General features: G+C 49.5%; 2 protein-coding genes across 2 annotated transcripts; one reads left to right on the forward strand and one right to left on the reverse strand.

Moving 5' to 3' along the window:
* Positions 1-2,079, forward strand: LOC123112379 (uncharacterized). Its single transcript, XM_044533348.1, has one exon. The coding sequence runs from the start codon at positions 61-63 to the stop codon at positions 472-474; it is 414 nt and encodes a 137-aa protein (XP_044389283.1). The 5' UTR covers positions 1-60; the 3' UTR covers positions 475-2,079.
* On the reverse strand, positions 852-2,490 carry LOC123112378 (bifunctional peptidase and (3S)-lysyl hydroxylase JMJD7). The gene has a single exon (XM_044533347.1). The coding sequence runs from the start codon at positions 2,436-2,438 to the stop codon at positions 1,377-1,379; it is 1,062 nt and encodes a 353-aa protein (XP_044389282.1). The 5' UTR covers positions 2,439-2,490; the 3' UTR covers positions 852-1,376.
* Between the last annotated feature and the right edge of the window lie 16,443 nt (positions 2,491-18,933).

The raw sequence follows: 18,933 nt of genomic DNA on the forward strand, positions 1-18,933 counted from the left end.
ACACTCCCTCAGAGCCAAACCAGAACACAACTTTGCCACATCCACATCCTGAGAAACAACATGAGTGTAGAAATCCTTGATGGCAAGACCGTCCAGAGCTTCGTCGAGGACGAAGGCGCCTTCCACTCATCCGTGGACAGCCGGTTTGCGGCCCTCGACACCAACCATGATGGCCTGCTGTCGTACTCCGAGATGGCCCAGGAGCTCATGAGCCTCAGGGTTCTTGAGAAGCACTTTGGCGTTGATGAGTCCGCCATGAGCCGTGGTGAGCTTGTCGAGCTTTACCGTGGCCTGTTTGCGAGGTTCGACCGAGACGGCAATGGCACGGTGGACCTTGAGGAGTTCCGGGCTGAGATGAAGGAGGTGATGCTCGCTGTGGCTAACGGGCTCGGCTTCCTGCCGGTGCAGATGGTGGTCGAAGAAGGCAGCTTTCTGAAGGTGGCTGTGGACCGGGAGCTGGCCAAAGCAACTTGAAGAAACTGCTTGGAACGACTTTCCAGAATCAGGAGGCTGCATGTTCACGAATTGTAACTTTTATTCTGCCAATTTTGTTGTGCTACAACTACACCGGTGCTAGTTATTTGTACTTAATAAGTGAAACAGAAGCCACAACATCAGTTTAATTTACAAAATGACAAGCTATTTATGTAAAGGGAAATGTTGTAAATCTATGTTTGTGGATGCCTACCAAACTAGCAGTTTTAGAATTTGGGTGTTTTGTTTTCACTCCAGAAGCTGATTATGTTATGACGACTGAAAATTCAGAAACAATATGTTCAGAAGAGTCACCAAGAAGAATCAGATTAACACAAATTGAATCAACCGCATATATCAAAATTCAAGAAAGTGCATTTCAATTCAACACCACATGTTAGTACGAAAGAGAAGTTAACAGAGTTTTGCTACAAAGAAATTAACTGAAGAAAAGTATGCACCGATTGCAGAACTGGTAGCAACTTTACATTACCAGCACCAGAGCTAACACTGTCAGAATAGCTCATCAACTGATATTGTGTTGTCTTCCGTCTGCTTCATCTGCTACTCACAGGTCTCATGCATAATTTACTCAACATGCCGTTTCTAGACCTGCAGAATGTAAGCCATTGGACGAAAGAAGAACCCATGCTGCCCTTTCTGAATAAAGTTTAACACCTCCCAAAATGTTCTTTTGCTAATAGATCAATCCTGATGTGCAATTTGGCACCTGCAAATTTAGGTATAACATACACCGCCAGTAATCCAGATCCATGCTCTGGATAACAACTTCAAAAACTTGAAGAACTGTTAGATGATGGCAACGAAGAACCGAGCCATATACTGCTAATACTGCTGCTGTGGCATTGTCCGAAACGCCAATACAATCGCAACCCATGAGCTCAATCGTTCTTCTCCTCGAGCTCACCTTCAAAAGCATCATGATTGATCTCCAATGGAGAATCTTTGATCTCCAATGACCTCAGGAAGTTAAAGTAGGCATACTTGATGTCAAACTGCATGTCATACCAGTAGTTGACGGCAATGGTGAGACCGTTAGGCCCGGGGCTCTGGCTGACATGGTGAAACCACATGCTCGGCAAGTGGAGCATCTCGCCGGCACGGACGGTGCAACGAATCGGCCTCGGCCCTTTGAAGTAGAGAGGGCAGGCTGAGACCTGCGCCGCCACCTCCTCCGGTGACGCCGGGTACGGGTCCACGCTGCTCCAGGGCACGACCCTCTCGGGCTCTTCCATCTCCAGCTTGAGCTTCGGTACCTCCTCCCCTTCCTCGACCGGGACGTAGCGGGCGGCGGGGTAGTCGCGGATGTGGAGGCGGTGGTGCTCGGTGGGGGGCAGGAGGAGGAAATGCTTCTCGCCGGAGAGGACGACGTAGATGTTGTCGTAGTGGTCCTTATGGAAGGAGGTGACGGAGCAGGAGTTGCCGATCCAGAGGTTGACGGCCTCGGGGAGGCAGCCGAGCGCCTCGCTGGCCCAGGGCACGTGCGCGTCCACGTCGCCGGCCACCGCCGCGTACTCCCCGCGCAGGCAGTCGTCCTGCTGCTGCGCGTACGCCACCAGGCCGGCGGCCGGGTCGGAGTCCCTGATGAGCCGCACGGCGGCGGGGAAGTCGACCCGGCGGACGTGCGCGGACGCGAAGCACCTGGCGCCGGGGCGGCGCGGGTGCGCGGCGAGGGCGTCGGCGCGGCCGTCGGGGGTGAGGTGGACGGAGACGTCGGTGGAGCGGAGCGCGTCGGGGAGGTAGGATTCGGTGGGCCAGAGCGAGGCGGCCGGCCAGTGGCGGGTGGCGGCGGCGGAGACGAGGAGCGGGCGGCCCGGGGAGACGTGGTCGCGGAGGAAGGCGAGCGGGGTCGGGGGCAGGTCAGCGCGCGCCACGGCGTCCGGGGAGTGGAGGCCCAGCAGCTCGCGTGACTCCGCCCACAGCTCCCGCACGCTGCGCTCCATCTCTCAGGCTGCGCCGCTGGTTTCGCGAATTCTGGCGGCGGCGGCGGCGGCGGCACGACGGCTCAACGCGCGTCGAACGGTTCAAGGGCTTAGCCGGCGAGCTGGCCCACTGCTGATTCGGGCCAGACCTATGGGCTGCGGGCCTGGTTTGGTAACTTCTTTGTGGGCTGTAATCATGTGGACAACGCGCGTCGAACGGTTCAAGGGCTTAGCCGGCGGGGAGGTCCTATCTGTCGCATTTTGCGGCAAATTGCCGTCGAATCGCACAGGGGACGCCACCGAGTGGGCCGGCCCATTCGCAGCACTGCAGCGAGCGAACAAATGCAGTAAGCTAAAAATAGAGCGACCCCGTGGGGAATCAAACTCGCTACCTCTGGCGACTGAAAGCATCTCGTTAGCCACTCGAGCTGAGAGCGCCTTGGTGATTGATATACACCGCGGAATTCTAAAAGCACAACAGAGTGGGCAGCTCAAAGATGTACTGTGGCGACCGGGCTGTGTACTGACACGAACAAGCCAAGGTAGAGTTTCTTTTCGAAGCTCCAAATCCTTCTTTTCAAAACGTGAACATTTTTAAAAACACAAATAAAATTTCGAATTTCAAACATTTTTCGAAAAGGATAAACAAAAATTAGAAACTACAAAAGTATTTTGAATTTGTGAATTTTTTTTTTGAAAAAGCAAACATTTTTAAAATTCCGAACAACTTTGAAAGCCTGAACATCATTTGTAGCTCCCAAAACAATTTTTTAATTTGTGAACAAATTTTGAAAACGAGAACATTTTTTGAAATTGTGAACAAAATTTTGAAACCACAAACATTTTTTGAAATTCTAAAACATTTTTGGAATTTTTGAACAAATTTCAAAATGAGAACATTTTTTGAAATTCTGAACGACATTTGAAATTTGCAAAAAAGATTGTCAAGAAAAATAAACTTGAAAAGGAAAAGGAGATAAATTAAAAAGAAAAGAAAAAACAAAAATATCTAAAAATACATTGTGAAAAAAAAGTTGAACACATTTTTAAAAATAGATTTCCGAAAAAGATACTTTTTTTGAAAACCATCAAGATTTCTTGAAACAGGAACATTTTTCCAAATTCGAGAACAAAGTTTGGAGATGCGAACATATTTTGAAACTCCTGAACAATATTTGAATACATGAACATTTTTAAAACTTGTGAACAATTTATGAAACATTAGAAAAATTTTGAAACTCCGAAAATGATAAAAACATGAAACTTTCCAAAACAAAATTTTTAGACGTAACACTTTCCAAATTTCTGAACAATTTTTTTAAAAAATAACATTTTTGGTAAAAAAAAAAAGAAAAAAAGTAGAAAACATGAAGATTTATTGAAACGGGAACATTTTTCCAAATTCGAAAACAAAATTTGGACATGCGAACATATTTTCAAACTGTTGAACAAAATTTGGAAACATGAACATTTTTTAAAATGTGTGAACAATTTATGAAATTGAGACATTTTTTAAACTTCGAAAAAAATAAAACATGAACATTTTTTGCTATTTGTGAACAAATTTTGAAAATGGAAAAAACAATTAACTGCCCAACATTTTTTGGGAAGTGGTGAAAATTTTGAAGAAAAGCATTAGAAACAATTTTTGAAAATGAGAACATTGTTCGAAAATCCCGAACATTTTTTGAATTTATGAATAATTTTTAAAAGAACTATTTTTTGAAATTTCAAATGTATTTTAAAAGCAAGAACAATTTTCGAACATGATGTTTTAAAAAAAAGATAAAATAAACTTGAAAAAGAAAAAAACAGTAAACTTCAAAAAGAAAAGAAAAAAGAAAAAAAAACAGAAACAGAAACCAAATATAAAAAAAGAAACAGAAAAACCGATAAAAACTGGTTCAGGGAACCTTCTGGAAGGTTCCCAAAACCGGCTGGAGCAGGTGCACTGTCTACGTAAAAGTGGACCGCCCATCAACTCGTAGCTGCTCGGTCGCTCGCATGTGCGAAGCGCGCAGTTTGAGGCAGAGAGCGTCAAATAGGAAATTCCTAGCCGGCGAGTTGGCCCACTGCTGATTCGGGCCAGACCTATGGGCTGCGGGCCTGGTTTGGTAACTTCTTTGTGGGCTGTAATCATGTGGACGTAGTGTAAGTTGCAAGGCCTTCTACCCCTTACTTCGAAAAAGGAAAAGCTTCAAGGCCCTTCAAGGACGAGAGCTCCTATTTTCGCCCGTGCGCGGCAAATTGTTGAGGCTTCGCTGAAGCCAGCCACGAATGGGCCGGCCCATTTAGATCTGTTGAACTTCAGGCACGCTAAAAGTTCAGAAAAAGTGCTACGCAACTGGGACTCGATCTAGTGACCTCCTTCTCATTATCTAGTAGAACTAGCCAACAGAACTAGTGAGCTCCACTGATTGAGTCACGGCACAAAACTTTAAGTACCGAACTTCCTTTGAAAAAAAATCGAGTACTACTCACTGAACGTTTTGTAAATATCTGTCGAACATTTTCTTAACATAAATGAATAATTTAAATTATACATAATTAACATTTTTTAATATATGATGAACGTTTTAAAAAAACATAAATATATGTGTTGAACAATTTTTGAAAATGCATTGAACATTTGTAATATACGTTGAACAATTTCCAAATACACATTGAACATTTGTGTATATAACACTGAACAAAATTTAAAAACACAGGGAGTACTTTATATTCATTGGACAATTTCTAAATATGCGATGAATATTTTATAATGCATGATGAACTTTTCTTCATATACCATGAACATTTCCTAAATATACAATCAACATTTTGGTAACATGCAATGAACTTTGTAATATAGGGAAAAAGAAACAGTAAAAAGAGAAAAGAAATCATCAAAACGAAAAAATAATATAAAAAATAAATAGAAACAGAAAAGAAAAATAAGAACGAAAAGAAAAAAGAAAAAAGAACCAGAAAAGAAAAACCGAAAAGAAAAAAAAAGCAAACGAAAAAATTGAAGCAGCAACGCGCAGCACGCGAACTGGGCCGGCCCACCCGAGGGCGCTGCGGGCGTTTCCTCGACGATTTGCCGCTCGCAGGCGGCAAATAAGAATTGCCTTCAAGGACATGCATCCTCACTGTGCATTTTTCCCAAAAAACAAACTAAGGCCCTGTTCGGTACTGCTCCGCTCCACAACTCCGGGAGTGGAGTTGGCGGAGCTGTAGTTTAAATCGGAGGAGCTGTTGTTTCCCCGCTACGCGGATTTCAGGAGCGGGTGATTGCCGAGCAGGGCCTAACTGTAGTTCTTTTCAGAAAAGAATACACGGTGCAACAGCTAATATACGCCCTCAAAACAAAAAACTACATAGGCCAACGCAAGCACTAGCTCAAATGGATCGCGCATGACGACGTACCATTTTTTTTTACGACGATGATGTACCGTTATGACTTTAGAAACGATGGATCAGATTAACCACTCGATCGACGCGGACCATCTATGATAATGTATGCTTCTTCTTTTCGAAAAGATATGCTTAATTATTTGTACATCTGTCTTGTCCTTTGCATGGCAAACATAAATATGGTTATCCTATAAGTACTTAGGGCCAGTTCTTTTGACAGCATAAAAAATAAGCCACCCCTCCCCAACTTTTTTTATAAGCCGCCTTTCTTGTTCATTGGGGCTTCTAAACTAGTTATAGGATAACTAACTTAGAAGTCTCAACAAACTTAAAGGACGGCTTATTTTTTAAGCTGAGGAGAGACAACTTAATTTTTAAGCCGCCCAAAAAACTGGCCCTTAACCATGGATGCGTCGTCAAACGTCTCACCCGTCCGTGTGAGCCATACGCGCATGCATGCCCGGCCGCTTGTGGACGGTGAAATACTGTAATGAACTTCGTGTTTTATCATCCATTTGCTTGGGAATACCTGTTAGTTATGGGGTTGACCTACTCACAGTGAGCTCATCCGAGAAGGACCAGTTGCTACAGAATGCCTATGTTGAGGACGTGTCGGTGCTCCGTTTGCCAATGGCACACATCGCTGCAAATGCTTCCATTTCAACATGGTTCTAATCTTTGTCGAGATAAAGCATACGTATAATAGAAGAATGATCACTACCATGTATTAGTACCTACGTAGTACAGAAGTACAGCTCAGACCTCATTTACCCTCAAGTATAATCGGCAGCGTTAGGCATCCCCAACGGCAGCCCGCAAAAACCTTTCACGTTAGTTCGCCGACAGGGAATCAGTCCGCGGGCACGGGTGCGGGAGACAGTCATTCAACGTTAGTCGCATACATTTTAAACTACATTTTAACTAACCGAACGAAATTCATTCAAACTGATCAATATTTATCAAAGGTCGGATGGAAAGTAGCACAAATCATTTATACATAACATGCAAATTAAGTCTAGTACAACAAGGTCTCAAATTCGACTAGATCCTGAATGTCTAACAAGTTTTTCAGGAACGGATCATGCCCTCCGACATATACTTTCCCTTTAGCTTCATCCAGTAGTGTGTGCATGTAAATGACCGTCCCGCTGACCTGTGGTACAGCACGATAGTATGTGCGGGCTAAATATAATGTGTAGACCAACATTGAGTAGATGAATCAATCAACAAGTTTAGCAAGAGGAAGTAAAACTTACCATCTCCTCCACGCCTGCGTGCAATGGCCACCTTGCCTCGAGCTGACTGGTCAATTTGTAGTACTTGATGACGTTGACTTGGATAACATGCCAGCGATATGACAATGCCCTCAAGTTTGTGTGGTCGCATGATGTACACGTCGTAGGACGCAATGTGCTTTTCTGCGTGAAACTTTTCATGCACTCCCAGAAGGGTGGCCCTCTGATCCTGCCTATGAAATACGTGAATACAACCAGCCACGCATCGCACAACAACTCATCCTCCATGATCGAGTAGCTCACCATCCTTCGTACTCTAAAAACGGCATAGCATTTGAAAATAAGCTCAATGACATTTGATCGAACACCTGCCGGGCGTGGTGTCCGCCATGGAGGTTGTCGATAGGGGGGCGGAGTGTACCTGGGTACAAACGGTTCCAGGGCCGAAAACTCCGTCAGAACGGAGAGCGGTCGCGTCAGTGCTGGTTGCGGACGTCTGGCAATGCCTCTGTGGCGTCCGTAGATGAACAACAACGACGACGGAGGTGGAGGGTGTAGATATAAAGAGGGAGAAGGAGCGGAGTGGAAGGAAATGGGACCAGGAGGAGGGATTGGGTGGGCCGGGTGCCGGAGTTCTATGTTTTGGGTGTCCGGACTCCCGCAAATCTCCCACTCTTTTGTCTCCAATTTACATAAGGAATTGCGTTCGGACCGCCCTGCGAACCGACATAGGTCGGTGTTGGATGACTTTCGCGGTCCGGATGATTGCGGGGAGATTTACGGATCTGCCTTGAAGATGCCCCTGGGACTTGGACTATGCTCAATCTATTGGAGACCATCCACATGCATGTACTAGCCGCAATATGCATGACCAATCAATGCGCCATTTTTTACTCCAACTTACCAATGCTCTTAATAATTCATGTGTTTGTATGACAATGATGGAGCAGCCAAAAGAAATTTTGTTTCGTCACTTTATAAACCAGAGTGATGCCAAATGCTGGCAAAAATAAATAAATAATATAAGCCGCAAGACTAACTTAGCTTATCTTTCAATCAAGCAACCTGCTTTTGAATAAATCCTGGCTTGTCGTTTGGACGGACAAACAAAACGCTGAGGTGGATCAGCTCGTACACGTACTACCAGTCGTATTAAATTGCATGTGGCCGCAGTCCGACATGGAGGCACATCACACGTCATTCACAGGTGGAAGTGGAACTCCGTGCACATCGCTGTCCGAGTCTGATCATGGGCACTGTGACGCGGGCCCCTCTCCACCGCCCCTAGCCATGGCGCCACCTCACCATTGCTTCCGGGTCATGGGCTCCAATCATCCCACTCCGGTCTCTGCGGCCAGCAACTCCGTAGCTCCATTTGCGGCGCCACAGCAGACCATCTTCAACATACGTGCTTAATAAGCCGTACTGAAAAAAACGTCGATTTGGCGCATGAGAGACAAAAAACTGTGCTTTAGTAGAAGGTGTAAAATAAAGCTCTAACTTTAGCACACGCGTGCAGCGGGGCTGCAAATTTGGGGCTCCAGCTTCTACGCGTGGGTTGCTGCATGCGGGCTCGCCGGGTTGGGCTACGTGTTTTTATGTGTATAGTAAATCTCCCGCGCATAAAAACACTATTTCGATGCTGTAAAACTTTTTTAGCACCGTGCTATCGTGCGTCTGTTGAAGATGGTAGCCTGTAGCTGCAGGGGGCACACATGGCACGGCACGGTGGTGCTGGATCGAACTGGCGTACGTGATGGCGACCACACACGGCACGGCCGCCGAAAGTGAGCAGCTAGCTGGCCGGTGCGGTGCCACAGAGATCACGGCGGTGGATATGCAGGCGGGCCCCGGGGTGACAGCCGGCCATGTCGCCTACTATTTCTTCTGCGTGATATGGCACCGTTCAGCCCAGCGGACCATCCTACTGGGCATTGCCGCATGTTGGATGGCCGGTGTGGACTCTCTCTCCGGTCGATGTCGAAGCTCCTTGCTCATCGCTTTCCATGTCATCAGATGATCTGAACGAAATGGCTGGTTTAAAGCGACGATAACGACGGGGACGAGAAATTCACGAAAAAGAAAGCTGCCCAACTTCATCGTCCTCCTTGTCTCTGCTGGGGCCAAACTCATACGGGAATAATTAGTTTAGAGGAGGAAAGAAGATTACATGGAAAACTATGGTTATTTAGCCATCTGTAAGAGCTCGGTCACCTTGTGCTTGTCAGTGATAGGGTCTCACTCAGGGTGTATGGATTAGTAGCTCAATCTCTCGAATACAAGCTCAAGTCGATTACAAGAATGATGATCTCGATCTAGGGTTCGGTAAGAGGAAGGTAGCCGCCGCCGTTTCGTTCCTGATTCACTGGATGGGCGGAGCCGCTGAAGGTTGCGCGTTAAGTAGTCGTGGTGCGGGCCTGGGCTGCGTTCACCCACTACGGGCCCAACAGCCGCTTGTTGGCCACGTGTGCACGCTTGGCCCGTGCACCATGGGCTGGACTTGCTTCCGGGCCGTCAGGGACGCTAACATCCCTCCTCCTTGACCAGCGACTTGCCCCCAAGCCGCTGCCAGAGGAAAACGAGCGTGAAGTGCTTCTTTATCCTCCCTGGTGACTCCCATGGTTTCAGGGTTGGACCATCGAACCTGGACTTGCTCCACCACCGCTCCGTTCCGCTTGCGCCATCTTGTTTGCAGAACCTCCATAGGCACCGCTAACTCATCAGTGCAAACGGGAAGCACAGGGGTAACAGCAGTACCTGGCAGAAGTGCTTGACGGAGTTGCGAGACGTGGAAAACTGGGTGCACCGTGGAAGACGCCGGCAGTTGTAGTTCATAGGCCACGTCGTTGATCTTGCGAATGATGGGGAATGGCCCAAAGAACTTGAACGACAGCTTATGGTTGGCACGGGGGGCAACCGATGTCTGGATGTACGGTTGCAGCTTCAAATACACTTGATCGCCCACTTGAAATGACCGGACCGAACGTTTCTTGTCAGCTTGATCTTTCATTCACTGTCGAGCTCGATGAAGATGTTGCTGAATCAGATCCTGAACCACACGACGCTCCTCGAGCCATGCTTGGAGAGATGGAACTGACACTGTTGTCTCTGCTGTGAGCCCCCAGTGTCTCGGTTCATGCCCGTAGAGTGACTTGAATGGTGACATGCCAATAGCGGAGTGCAAAGATGTGTTGTACCAAAATTGCGCAAGAGGAACCCAGAAACTCCAGCGCGTTGGACACGCGTGCGTAAAGCAGCGCAGAAAGGTCTCCAGGCACTGGTTGACACGCTCGGTTTGCCCATCAGTTTGCGGATGATTGGCAGTACTCATTCTCAGTTCAGTGCCTGCATAATGAAACAGTTCCCGCCAAAAATGATTGGTGAACACCGGGTCTCGGTCAGAGACAATGGCACCTGGGAATCCATGGAGCTTGTAAATCTGCGACATGTAGAGCTGGGCGACTTTGCTGTAGTGTACGGGTGCGCCAGAGGCAAGAAGTGGGCAAAACGAGTCCGTTTATCCACCAGAACCAGCAAGCAGTTGAACTTCCCCGACTGAGGCAGGCCGTCAATAATGTCCATTGTGATGAGCTCCCAGGGTTGCGATGGAATCAACAAGGGTGTGAGCAATCCTGGTGCAGCTGCACGGTCTGGCTTGGCCTGTTGGCATGTGGGGCAACAGGCAACGTACTGTTTGATGTGGGTTTTCATTTTAGGCCACGCAAACAGTCGGCGCACTCGTTTGTATGTCACTGGAAACCCCGAGTGGCCCCCAAGAGCATTGTCATGGAATGCAGAGATGATGCGTTGTTGTAGAGTTGTTGATCCTCCCAGCCAAATGCGGTCCCGGAAGCGCAGGATGCCTTGATGCAGGCTGAACCTCCCCTTGGGATCTGGCCGAACCGCTAATTGCTCGAGTAACTTCTGCACATGGGGGTTGGCATTGTAGCTGTTGACAACATCCTCCAACCAAGCGGGCTGGCAAGAAGTGATAGCGACTAGCATCTCTTGCGGCCTTGCACGTGAGAGGGCATCGGCAGCAGAGTTGTCGGATCCTTTCTTATACTTGATGCAGTATCGCAGCCCCAAAAGCTTAGTGAAGGCCTTTTGTTGCCATGGTGTTGTCAGTCTCTGCTCCTCCAAGTGCACCAGGCTGCGTTGGTCAGTGAGGATCAAGAATTCAGCGTGTTGCTGATAGGGTCTCCATTGGTCCACTGCCACTAAGATTGCTAGGTACTCTTTCTCGTAAGCTGACAGCCCCTGGTACCGTGGGCAGAGGGCTTTGCTCATGAATGCTATAGGATGCCCTCGTTGCTGAAGTACTGCCCCCACCCCTTTGTCGCTGGCGTCAGTTTCAATGATGAATTGTTGAGAGAAATCTGGCAACGCTAAGACTGGAGCTGTGATCAGTTGTGTCTTCAATGCTTGGAATGCTTGCTCTGTGATGGATGTCCAGACAAAAGGTGTCCCCTTCTTGAGCAGATTAAACATTGGCCGTGCGATCATTCCAAAATGCCGAATAAAACACCGGTAGTACACGACAAGCCCTAGAAACCCTCGCACCTCCTTGACATTAACAGGAGTTGGCCACTCTGACACACTTTTGACTTTGCTTGGTTCTGTCGCCACCCCTTCTGAACTGATAACATGCCCTAGATATGTCAGTTGCTGTTGACCAAATGCACACTTGCTCAGTTTGACCTTCCATTGATCTCTGCGCAACAGAGTCAGGACCTGTCGAAGATGTTCCTTGTGCTCTTCTAGTGTGTGGCTAAAAATGAGGATGTCGTCGAAGAACATCAAGACACACTTTCTGTTGACTGGTTTCAGAGTAGTATAAACTGCTCCATTGAATGTGGCTGGCCCCCCTGCTAGCCCAAACGACAACACTTTGAATTCAAAGTGGCCAAAATGGGTCTGGAAAGCTGTCTTGAATTCATCACCTTCAGCGATCCTTATCTGGTGATATCTTACTCGCAGGTCCAGTTTGGAAAACCACTGAGCTCCTTGCAGTTCATCCAATAATTCCTCGATTATGGGAATCGGAAACTTTGCCACACAAGTAAGGGCATTGAGTTGCCTGTAATCGACACACATTCTCCACGTGTCGTCCTTCTTCTTGACTAAGATGACCGGGGAAGAGAATGGACTGTTGCTGGCTTGGATCACACCTGACTTCAAGAGTTCTGCAACTTTCCGTTTGATCTCATCTTTCTGTTATGGTTTGTGCCTGTATGCTCTTATACTGAAGGTTTGAGCTCCTGGGAGTAGCGTGATTTTGTGATCACACGAGCGTTTGGGTGGCAACCCTTCTGGTTATCCAAACACATCGACGAACTCTTCCAGAATGGGTTGCAGGCATTCAGGAATAGCTTGCCCTTCCGTTTGCTCATCAGATATGGGACACAGATGCACTATATGACTGCCTGCCTTGTTCTTACACAAGCTCTAGAGTTGAACTGCGTTGATCAGAAGACAGGTGGAAGATTCAGCTTCATGCCCTTGCAGACTGACTTTGCCTTGAGGGGACTGAAACTCCAAAGACTTAGCGCGCCAATCAACCGTCATGGGACTATGGGCCTCCAGCCAATCCATTCCGAGGATTGCATCATAAGTGCCCAGAGCGAGTACCTTCAGGTCAGTGCTGAAATTGTGCCCTTGCGTGTACCACTCGCAGGCTGTCACCACCGCAGAGCATAGCAGTTCTCCACCGTCCGCCACGCGAACACGACAGGCGCGTGGAAGAGGGCACGCTCCAGCCAGGGTCGTCGCCAGCTCCTGATTAATGAATGAATTGGTGCTGCCAGAGTCCACTAACATGAGTACTTCACGGCCTTGGATCCATGCGCGCAATTGGAAGGCCTTGGCCGAAACCCCTCCTGACACTGCTGAGAGAGAAACGGCCATGGCTGTATCTTCAGGCGGAGGCAGTTGCATGTCGATGGCGTTGTCGATGCCGAAGATGTCCAGGAGCTCCTGGACAACGTGCAGTTGAACTGAAGTGGGACACACATGGTCTTGCCCCCACTTCTCACCGCATTTGAAACACAGACCGCGGGCACGACGATAATCCCGCAACGCCTTGAGCTTGGTGGATTCAGCGCGTGCAGCGTTCGTGCCGCGGTGATCAGTCGCCCCCGCGGTGGGTGCGGGGCGGCTTGGCGGTGGCGGCAGGGGTAGTGGAACCACTGCCTTGGCTGCTGCTTCCGGTGGCCTGGGCAGGGAGCCAAAGTTGCCGCCCAGTACCTCCTCTTGTAAGAGCGCCAAGGAACATGTCGTGTCCAGATCGGGAGGTCTCTGGACCAGCACCACAACCCGGATGTCCGTCCTCAATCCCTCCATGAAACGAGTGAGAAAATAGTAAGGATGAATAGAGTTAGAATAAGAACTCAAATGATTAATAATCAGCTCGAATTTTTCTATATAATCAGCTACTGAAGCAATTTGTCGCACAGTATAGAACTGGCGGATCAGCATCTGATGGCGATCTCGTCCAAAACAGGCGCACAATAGGGATGTAAATGCTTCCCAATCAAACTCCGACAGGCGTTTCTGGATTGTCTGCAGCCAAACTGACGCAGCTCCAGAAAAATTGAGCGCCGCCATCGGAATCCAAAATGCAGTGTGAATGCCGAACATGGAAAAATACTGCTCGCACAATGTTTTCCAGAGATTCGGGTTCTCCCCCGTGAACTGAGGAAATGAAATAGATGGGTGTGCTTGGCCCAATCCAGCAAGCATCTGGCTCGCATGAGCAAACGGGGAGATCATAGACGGGGACAAGAGAGAATCGGACTGACCGCTTGCCGGGAGCGGCGGCGGCGTCTGGAACGACACCGCCGACGACCCCCGTGTTAAGTTGAAGACGCCGTGGCCATCGGGCCCTCGGGGAAGAGTCGCCGCACCAGACACGGGTCCGGTGTGGATCCCGTGCGTCGCAGGCGGTTGTTGTTGTGGATCTTGCGTCATGGGTGGTTCCTCGCCTTCCTTGGACGCCGCAGGTTGAACGAGTTGGAGCGCGGCCACCGCGTCGCTCAGATCCGCCACCCTGCGCTCCAGATCGGGCCGCCACTTGAGGACCTCGTCGATCTTCGCCGATGTCGCCTGCTGGGCCTTGGCTTGTGCATCCATGGAGGCTTAGATCTTGGCCTCTAGCTTGGTGAGGAACACGGAAACGCTTGGATCCATGGCTTCGAGGTGCGCTCGGGCTTGATGCAGGCTTCTGGTCTCGACGAGGCGCGCCAGAGCGAAGCGGAGAGGGTGGGGTTTGGTCTATGATACCAGATGATAGGGTCTCACTCAGGGTGTATGGATTAGTAGCTCAATCTCTCGAATACAAGCTCAAGTCGATTACAAGAATGGTGATCTCGATCTAGGGTTCGGTAAGAGGAAGGTAGCCGCCGCCGTTTCGTTCCTGATCCACTGGATGGGCGGAGCCGCTGAAGGTTGCGCGTTAAGTAGTCGTGGTGCGGACCTGGGCTGCGTTCACCCACTACGGGCCCAACAGCCGCTTGTTGGCCACGTGTGCACGCTTGGGCCATGCACCATGGGCTGGACTTGCTTCCGGGCCTTCAGGGACGCTAACATCCCCCCTCCTTGACCAGCGACTTGCCCCCAAGCCGCTGCCAGAGGAAAACGAGCGTGAAGTGCTTCTTTATCCTCCCTGGTGACTCCCATGGTTTCAGGGTTGGACCATCGAACCTGGACTTGCTCCATCACCGCTCCGTTCCGCTTGCGCCATCTTGTTTGCAGAACCTCCATAGGCACCGCTAACTCATCAGTGCAAACGGGAAGCATAGGGGTAACAGCGGTACCTGGCAGAAGTGCTTGACGGAGTTGCGAGACGTGGAAAACTGGGTGCACCGTGGAAGACGCCGGCAGTTGTAGTTCATAGGCCACGTCGTTGATCTTGCGAATGATGGGGAATGGCCCAAAGAACTTGAACGACAGCTTATGGTTGGCACGGGGGGCAACCGATGTCTGGATGTACGGTTGCAGCTTCAAATACACTTGATCGCCCACTTGAAATGACCGGACCGAACGTTTCTTGTCAGCTTGATCTTTCATTCACTATCGAGCTCGATGAAGATGTTGCTGAATCAGATCCTAAACCACACGACGCTCCTCGAGCCATGCTTGGAGAGATGGAACTGACACTGTTGTCTCTGCTGTGAGCCCCCAGTGTCTCGGTTCATGCCCGTAGAGTGCCTTGAATGGTGACATGCCAATAGCGGAGTGCAAAGATGTGTTGTACCAAAATTGCGCAAGAGGAACCCAGAAACTCCAGCGCGTTGGACACACGTGCGTAAAGCAGCGCAGAAAGGTCTCCAGGCACTGGTTGACACGCTCGGTTTGCTCATCAGTTTGCGGATGATTGGCAGTACTCATTCTCAGTTCAGTGCCTGCATAATGAAACAGTTCCCGCCAAAAATGATTGGTGAACACCGGGTCTCGGTCAGAGACAATGGCACCTGGAAATCCATGGAGCTTGTAAATTTGCGACATGTAGAGCTGGGCGACTTTTGCTGCAGTGTACGGGTGCGCCAGAGGCAAGAAGTGGGCAAAACGAGTCCGTTTATCCACCAGAACCAGCAAGCAGTTGAACTTCCCCGACTGAGGCAGGCCGTCAATAATGTCCATTGTGATGAGCTCCCAGGGTTGCGATGGAATCAGCAAGGGTGTGAGCAATCCTGGTGCAGCTGCACGGTCTGGCTTGGCCTGTTGGCATGTGGGGCAACAGGCAACGTACTGTTTGATGTGGGTTTTCATTTTAGGCCACGCAAACAGCCGGCGCACTCGTTTGTATGTCACTGGAAACCCCGAGTGGCCCCCAAGAGCATTGTCATGGAATGCAGAGATGATGCGTTGTTGTAGAGCTGTTGATCCTCCCAGCCAAATGTGGTCCCGGAAGCGCAGGATGCCTTGATGCAGGCTGAACCTCCCCTTGGGATCTGGCCGAACCGCTAATTGCTCGAGTAACTTCTGCGCATGGGGGTTGGCATTGTAGCTGTTGACAACATCCTCCAACCAAGCGGGCTGGCAAGAAGTGATAGCGACTAGCATCTCTTGCGGCCTTGCACGTGAGAGGGCATCGGCAGCAGAGTTGTCGGATCCTTTCTTATACTTGATGCAGTATCGCAGCCCCAAAAGCTTAGTGAAGGCCTTTTTCTGCCATGGTGTTGTCAGTCTCTGCTCCTCCAAGTGCACCAGGCTGCGTTGGTCAGTGAGGATCAAGAATTCAGCGTGTTGCTGATAGGGTCTCCATTGGTCCACTGCCACTAAGATTGCTAGGTACTCTTTCTCGTAAGCTGACAGCCCCTGGTACCATGGGCAGAGGGCTTTGCTCATGAATGCTATAGGATGCCCTCGTTGCTGAAGTACTGCCCCCACCCCTTTGTCGCTGGCATCAGTTTCAATGATGAATTGTTGAGAGAAATCTGGCAACGCTAAGACTGGAGCTGTGATCAGTTGTGTCTTCAATGCTTGGAATGCTTGCTCTGTGATGGATGTCCAGACAAAAGGTGTCCCCTTCTTGAGCAGATTAAACATTGGTCGTGCGATCATTCCAAAATGCCGAATAAAACGCCGGTAGTACCCGGCAAGCCCTAGAAACCCTCGCACCTCCTTGACATTAATAGGAGTTGGCCACTCTGACACACTTTTGACTTTGCTTGGTTCTGTCGCCACCCCTTCTGAACTGATAACATGCCCTAGATATGTCAGTTGCTGTTGACCAAATGCACACTTGCTCAGTTTGACCTTCCATTGATCTCTGCGTAACAGAGTCAGGACCTGTCGAAGATGTTCCTTGTGCTCTTCTAGTGTGTGGCTAAAAAAGAGGATGTCGTCGAAGAACATCAAGACACACTTTCTGTTGACTGGTTTCAGAGTAGTATAAACTGCTCCATTGAATGTGGCTGGCCCCCTGCTAGCCCAAACGACAACACTTTGAATTCAAAGTGGCCAAAATGGGTCTGGAAAGCTGTCTTGAATTCATCACCTTCAGCGATCCTTATCTGGTGATATCTTGCTCGCAGGTCCAGTTTGGAAAACCACTGAGCTCCTTGCAGTTCATCCAATAATTCCTCGATTATGGGAATCGGAAACTTTGCCACACAAGTAAGGGCATTGAGTTGCCTGTAATCGACACACATTCTCCACGTGTCGTCCTTCTTCTTGACTAAGATGACCGGGGAAGAGAATGGACTGTTGCTGGCTTGGATCACACCTGACTTCAAGAGTTCTGCAACTTTCCGTTCGATCTCATCTTTCTGTTATGGTTTGTGCCTGTATGCTCTTATACTGAAGGTTTGAGCTCCTGGGAGTAGCGTGATTTTGTGATCACACGAGCGTTTGGGTGGCAACCCTTCTGGTTATCCAAACACATCGACGAACTCTTCCAGAATGGGTCGCAGGCATTCAGGAATAGCTTGCGCTTCCGTTTGCTCATCAGATATGGGACACAGATGCACTATATGACTGACTGCCTTGTTCTTACACAAGCTCTAGAGTTGAACTGCGTTGATCAGAAGACAGGTGGAAGATTCAGCTTCATGCCCTTGCAGACTGACTTTGCCTTGAGGGGACTGAAACTCCAAAGACTTAGCGCGCCAATCAACCGTCATGGGACTATGGGCCTCCAGCCAGTCCATTCCGTGGATTGCATCATAAGTGCCCAGAGCGAGTACCTTCAGGTCAGTGCTGAAATTGTGCCCTTGCGTGTACCACTCGCAGGCTGTCACCACCACAGAGCATAGCAGTTCTCCACCGTCCGCCACGCGAACACGACAGGCGCGTGGAAGAGGGCACGCTCCAGCCAGGGTCGTCGCCAACTCCTGATTAACGAAGGAATTGGTGCTGCCAGAGTCCACTAACATGAGTACTTCACGGCCTTGGATCCATGCGCGCAATTGGAAGGCCTTGGCCGAAACCCCTCCTGACACTGCTGAGAGAGAAACGGCCATGGCTGTATCTTCAGGCGGAGGCAGTTGCATGTCGATGGTGTTGTCGATGCCGAAGATGTCCAGGAGCTCCTGGACAATGTGCAGATGAACTGAAGTGGGACACACATGGTCTTGCCCCCACTTCTCACCGCATTTGAAACACAGACCGCGGGCACGACAATAATCCCGCAACTCCTTGAGCTTGGTGGATTCAGCGCGTGCAGCGTCCGTGCCGCGGCGATCAGTCGCCCCCGCGGTGGGTGCGGGGCGGCTTGGCGGTGGCGGCAGGGGTAGTGGAACCACTGCCTTGGCTGCTGCTTCCGGTGGCCTGGGCAGGGAGCTAAAGTTGCCGCCCAGTACCTCCTCTTGTAAGAGCGCCAAGGAACATGCCGTGTCCAGATCGGGAGGTCTCTGGACCAGCACCACAGCCCGGATGTCCGTCCTCAATCCCTCCATGAAACGAGGGAGAAAATAGTAAGGATGAATAGAGTCAGAATAAGAACTCAAATGATTAATAATCAGCTCGAATTTTTCTATATAATCAGCTACTGAAGCAATTTGTCGCACAGCATAGAACTGGCGGATCAGCATCTGATGGCGATCTCGTCCAAAACGGGTGCACAACAGGGATGTAAATGCTTCCCAATCAAACTCCGACAAGCGTTTCTGGATTGTCTGCAGCCAAACTGACGCAGCTCCAGAAAAATTGAGCGCCGCCATCGGAATCCAAAATGCAGTGTGAATGCCGAACATGGAAAAATACTGCTCGCACAATGTTTTCCAGAGATTCGGGTTCTCCCCCGTGAACTGAGGAAATGAAATAGATGGGTGTGCTTGGCCCAATCCAGCAAGCATCTGGCTCGCATGAGCAAACGGGGAGATCATAGACGGGGACAAGAGAGAATCGGACTGACCGCTTGCCGGGAGCGGCGGCGGCGTCTG

Source organism: Triticum aestivum, chromosome 5B (assembly GCF_018294505.1).
Source record: "Triticum aestivum cultivar Chinese Spring chromosome 5B, IWGSC CS RefSeq v2.1, whole genome shotgun sequence".
NCBI lineage: Eukaryota > Viridiplantae > Streptophyta > Magnoliopsida > Poales > Poaceae > Triticum > Triticum aestivum.